This window comes from Amblyraja radiata, chromosome 6, assembly GCF_010909765.2.
Source record: "Amblyraja radiata isolate CabotCenter1 chromosome 6, sAmbRad1.1.pri, whole genome shotgun sequence".
In the NCBI taxonomy this organism is placed as follows: Eukaryota; Metazoa; Chordata; class Chondrichthyes; order Rajiformes; family Rajidae; genus Amblyraja; species Amblyraja radiata.
The window spans coordinates 103,764,911-103,770,910 of NC_045961.1; the positions used below are offsets into that span (position 1 = coordinate 103,764,911).

Genomic DNA, 6,000 nt, shown 5'->3' on the forward strand with positions numbered 1-6,000 from the left:
TTGCAGCGCGGCTGAAGGTAAGTTTTGTAACATACCTACTATTAAACACCACCAACTCCCAACTCAAACTACCTAGATGGCACCAGAGACTTTGGGCTTTTCTTTTTTGTTTTGCACTATTTATTTTAATTTATACAACTTATTGTTTTTTAATTGTTTATTGTGTTATCTTCTGTGATTTTACTGTTTACAGACTTATGAAGGTGATTATACATTGTTACGTATCTATCTATGTACCGAGGCACAGTGAAAATGTTTGTTTTGCATACAGTGCAGTAAAATCACAGCTAAACACAATCATAGACAAAAGTGCAATGATTGTAGTGTAATAGTAGACTTCACAGAGATAGTACATAGAAAACATAGAAAATAAGTGCAGGAGGAGGCCATTTGGCCCCTCGAGCCAGCACACACGTTTCTGGCACTAACAAAGTTCTTAAAGGGCCTGTCCCACTTGCCGATATTTTCGGCTTCTGCTGGCATCATTGACTGACCTGTCAGGTCACCGAAACGTTGCAGCGTGATGCGGCGGTGAAGCGCCGTGACGCAGCGTGATGACCTACGACGCGCGGTGTTTTTTCGAGTAATGTTCAAAATCTTTTGGCGACGCTGATATGACACCGAAAAAAATCGCCAAGTGGGACAGGCCCTCGAGAGTGCACTTATCTTGGCCTTAAAGGCCCCTTGCCCTCTCCTCCGTCTGCCGCCATCTTGAAAATAGCCCTTTGTCCAGCTTCTGGCGCCGTCGCTGACCCTCCTCCCTCCTCCCCAGTCTTCGGGCCCGAGCGGGAGATGATCCTCGGTGGTACATGGTTGTGCAGTGGGCGAGCCGGGCGTGCTGTCGGGGTACAGCCGCAAGCCAGAATTTCATTGCTCCGTTTTGGCGCATGTGACTCTTGACCCTGCCGACTTTTTCTTCCCTTTCAGCTGACTTTGGCTTCTGCGCTCAGATCACTCCCGAGCAGAGTAAACGAAGCACGATGGTGGGCACCCCCTACTGGATGGCGCCCGAGGTGGTCACGAGAAAAGCCTACGGTCCCAAGGTAGACATTTGGTCGCTGGGAATCATGGCGATCGAAATGATCGAGGGCGAACCTCCCTACCTGAACGAGAACCCTCTGAGGGTAAGATTCCTTCTCTTCTGCTTCTCATTTGATGGATTGAGCTATTGGCTCAGTTACCTTGCATATCACACATCTGCAGCCTTTCACCATTTGCATGTGTTTTTGTTGCTTTAAATTAGTTTCAGGGTAGCACAGCAGTAGAGTTGCTGCCTTACAGAGCCAGAGACCTGGGTTTAAACCTAACTACTGGTGCTGTCTGTACGGAGTCAGTGGATATGGGGAGAAGGCAGGAACGGGGTACTGATTGGGGATGATCAGCCATGCTGGCTCGAAGGGCCGAATGGCCTCCTCTTGCACCTATTGCCTATTGTCTATTGTTCTCCCTATGACCAGTTGGGTTTCTCCGGGTGCTCCGGTTTCCTCCCACATTCCAAAGACGTGCAGGTTTGCAGGTTAATTGGCTTCTGAAAATTGCCCCCAGCGTGTACGGACTGGGTGGGCCGAAGGGTCTGTTTCCACACTGTATCTCTAAACTAAACTAAAGCTACACAATGCAAACAGGCCCTTCAGACTATCGGGTCCACGTCGCCCATCGACCACCGTTTACAACAGTTATCCCACTTTCTCATCCACTCCCTCTACACTCGGGGCAATTTACAGAAGCCAATTAACCTGCAAACCTGCACATCTTGGGAATGTGGGAGGAAGCCGCCCTGGAATCTTGCTGACACCAAAAAACAACAAAATGGTAGAAATGGATATGAAAGGTTCAGAGGGACACGGGGCAAACGCGGGAAAACCTGGTCAGGTTGGATGAGTTGGGCCGAAGGGCCTGCATCTGTGCTCTAAAGTAAGTAAGTAAGTAAGTAAGTAAGTTTATTGGCCAAGTATTCACATACAAGGAATTTGCCTTGGTGCTCCGCCCACAAGTAACAACATGACATACAGTGACAGTTACGAATGACTCAGAAAACACTAAACATTAATAATAATAAAACATTAATGATAAAACACCATTGATCAAGCATGTGAACCAACAAAATACCAGATCAAAGGGAAGCTACAGATTTTTGGCTATGACTATGACTCAGCAGGTCAGGCCACATCTGTGGGATGAGAACAAGAGCCGGCTTTTTAGATGGGAAAGTCTTTGCCTGTTCACTTGCTGTTTGGAATTTTAAATAGCAGTCGGGTCAGGTTTGTGGCGAGCAGGGAGTGACTAAGACCACATCTCATCCAGTCCAAACCCTCGCCTCCCCTCTCCCCCACAACCACACACACCCAGTCAATAGACAATAGACAATAGGTGCAGGAGTAGGCCATTCGGCCCTTCCAGCCAGCACCTCCATTCAATGTGATCATGGCTGATCATCCACAATCAGTACCCCGTTCCTGCCTTCTCCCCATATCCCCTGACTCCGCTATCTTTAAGAGCCCTATCTAGCTCTCTCTTGAAAGTATCCCGAGAACCGGCCTCCACTGCCCTCTGAGGCAGAGAATTCCACAAACTCACCACTCTGTGTGAAAAAGTGTTTCCTCGTCTCCGTTCTAAATGGCTTACCCCTTATTCTTGAACTGTGGTCCCTGGTTCTGGACTCCCCCAACATCGGGAACATGTTTCCTGCCTCTAGCGTGTCCAAACCCTTAATAATCTTATATGTTTCAATAGGATTATCTGAATGGTGACCAATTAGGAAAAGGGGAGATGCAACGAGACCTGGGTGTCATGGTACACCAGTCATTAAAAGTAGGCATGCAGATGCAGCAGGCAGTGAAGAAAGCAAATGGTATGTTAGCATTCATAGCAAAAGGATTTGAGTATAGGAGCAGGGAGGTTCTACTGCAGTTGTACAGGGTCTTGGTGAGACCACACCTGGAGTATTGCGTACAGTTTTGGTCTCCTAATCTGAGGAAAGACATTCTTGCCATAGAGGGAGTACAGAGAAGGTTCACCAGACTGATTCCTGGGATGTCAGGACTTTCATATGAAGAAAGACTGGATAGACTCGGCTTGTATTCGCTAGAATTTAGAAGATTGAGGGTGGATCTTATAGAAACTTACAAAATTCTCAAGGGGTTGGACAGGCTAGATGCAGGAAGATTGTTCCCGATGTTGGGGAAGTCCAGAACAAGGGGTCACAGTTTAAGGATAAGAGGGAAATCTTTTAGGACTGAGATGAGGAAAAAAAAATTCACACAGAGAGTGGTGAATCTCTGGAACTCTCTGCCACAGAAGGTAGTTGAGGCTAGTTCATTGGCTATATTTAAGAGGGAGTTAGATGTGGCCCTTGTGGCTAAAGGGATCAGGGGGTATGGAGAGAAGGCAGGTACAGGATACTGAGTTGGATGATCAGCCATGATCATATTGAATGGCGTGCAGGCTCGAAGGGCCGAATGGCCTACTCCTGCACCTATTTTCTATGTCTATGTTTCTATGTCTAAGATATCCTCTCATCCCTCTAAACTCCAGTCTGGTCTGTGTGGCCGCATCCACAACTCTGCAACGTCTTGTGCAGAGCTGTTCATTACAATGTTTTCACCCTTTTACCCGCTTGAATCCATTCAATTAATTGAATTGAATGAAATCTCATCTCTTCAGGCACTGTATTTAATAGCAACGAATGGCACTCCTGAGCTACAGAATCCTGAAAAACTGTCTTCTATATTTCGGGACTTTCTTAATCGCTGCCTGGAGATGGATGTGGAGAAGAGAGGTTCTGCCAAGGAGCTTCTCCAGGTGAGATGAGTCGTCACGTTTAATGTAGGTGCCCAAAATTATTCGGACTTAACAAGAAGCTTTTGGCATAATGGCCTTCATCAAGGCAGTCACGGTGGCACATCGGTAGAGTTGCTGCCTTACACCGAATGCAGCGCCGGAGACCCGGGTTCCATCCCGACTACGGGTGCTGTCTGTACGGAGTTTGTACGTTCTCCCCGTGACCTGCGTGGGTTTTTCCCAAGATCTTCGGTTTCCTCCCACATTCCAAAGACGTACAGATTTGTAGGTTAATTGGCTTGGTAAAAGTTTTAAAATAATTGTCCCTAGTGGGTGTAGGATAGTGTTAATGTGCGGGGATCGCTGGTCGGTGCGGACCCGGTGGGCCGAAGGGCCTGTTTCCTTGGTGTATCTATAAACTAAACTAAGATTATTTAGTATAGAAGTTGGGAGGTCATGTTACAGTTATATTAGATGTTAGTGAGGCTGCATTTAGAGTACCGATTTCTGTTCTGCGCACCATGTTATAGGAAAGATTTAATGGGAATCTGAGGGGTAACCATGTTATAGGAAAGATTTAATAGGAATCTGAGGGGTAACATTTTCACACAAAGGGTGGTGGGCGTATGGAGCGAGCTGCCGGAGGAGGTAGCTGAGGCTGGGCCTGTCCCAAGTGGAGTTGGAGTAAACAGTTGGACATTTCAAAGAGCTAGAAGCGGTAAAATGGGCTGAATGGTCTAGAGTAAGAAAATAGACCCATCAGCCCATCGACCATGCCAAGCAGGTGAACAGCTTTATAACTGACCTAGTCCCAATTGCTTGTACTTATCCCTTAACCATCTGAATCGAACCTACCCATGTACCGGTGTAAGTTTAAAGACCCAAGAAATCTACACCTTGCTATTTACCTGCCTGTTATTATGTTGTAAAAGTATTACTTTCTATTAATATTCATTTCCTTTTTCTTTGTTTGTGGCAACAGCACCCGTTCCTGAAGGTGGCCAAGCCACTGTCCAGCCTCACTCCCCTCATCCTTGCCGCCAAGGACGCAGCCAAGAACAACCGCTAACGGGACGGGTGACGTCTGCAGCCCCTGCGTCGGCGCTCACATGCGCCCCCCCCACCCACGCGCAACGGAATTGCTGCTCACCCTAGCGACGGGCCCCTCCCACCCGGAGCTCCTCCAGTGTTCAATCCTTCCACAGCCAAGTTCCAGGGAAGGGGACGGAGTGGGGAAAGGGTGGGGGGGTAGACCATCGCAGGAGGCTGTCATTCCACGGGTGCGACGCAAAGGACAACGTGCTTTGTGCGGGACGGGACGGGAGGGGAGGGTGTAAGATTCTTCCCTTAAACTGCATTGGATGTTAATAGTTCTTTATAGTACTGAGCAGTGTCCCAACTCTGTGGAATATCAGCCCCTGATGCTGGGTGTATCTAGTGGTTGTGGAAGGCTGCAGGGGGCTTGGCAATAGTCAGGAGATAAGCCTGTGCACTACACAGTCCACTGAGCCTGTCCTTTGACCCTCCCCAACCCTGGCAAGCTGCTGGGATTTCTCCCTCTTTCATATGTTCGTACGTAGTATCTCTTCATTTTGGGTTGGACGGGCCAGTGCTTTCACTTTCTTTCCCCTTCTCCCTAACGTTCATAGGTCTATATATATATATATTTCCCCCCCCCCCCCTTCTTTGTTGAGTGATTCTCTCTCCGCTTCGAAGATCGATCACTCGGATTGATCCCGCGTTCCGATCGCCTGAGTCTTCGGTTGGAGGCTTCTCTCAAATCACTGAATGTAGCGGCAGGTTGCCGAATGGTCACATACGTGACGTAGTTATTAAGTCTGCGGTGATGCCAGTCTTAATACCCGCACTGCCGGGCATGTAGTATATTTTTTTGTGAGTGTTTCCCCCTCCCCCCTTCTCCCCCTCCCCCCTTCTCCCCCTCCCCCCTTCTCCCCCTCCCCCCTCCCTCCCCCCCCTCCCTTCCCCTCCCCCAACAGATCGTTAGTTTTCCAAACACTATTGCCCAAAGCGAGCGGCTCAAATCCCTTGCCTTGGGCAACTTACATGCTGCTAAATCGTTGAGAATGTCTATAGTGTACAGAACTATGGAATTTTAAAACTACGGGGTTAAAAAAATAAAATAAAAAGGGTGTGTTATGAAACTTGTGTGATGGTTTTTATGTCTTTGGGAAGAATAAACTGGACAACAGTGATGGGCCT

At 48.0% G+C, this 6,000-nt stretch overlaps 1 protein-coding gene across 4 annotated transcripts in view; it reads left to right on the forward strand.

Annotated features, from left to right (window-relative positions):
* The window catches only part of pak1 (p21 (RAC1) activated kinase 1), a 164,487-nt gene extending 158,765 nt beyond the window's left edge, over positions 1-5,722 (forward strand). For all 4 annotated transcript variants that reach the window (XM_033023377.1, XM_033023376.1, XM_033023375.1 and 1 more), the window contains 3 exons: positions 928-1,124; positions 3,664-3,801; positions 4,763-5,722. In XM_033023377.1, coding sequence (XP_032879268.1) covers positions 928-1,124; positions 3,664-3,801; positions 4,763-4,849 — 422 coding nt within the window. In that variant the 3' untranslated portion in view covers positions 4,850-5,722. The remainder of the gene's footprint in view (positions 1-927; positions 1,125-3,663; positions 3,802-4,762) is intronic.
* The last annotated feature ends 278 nt before the right edge of the window (positions 5,723-6,000 follow it).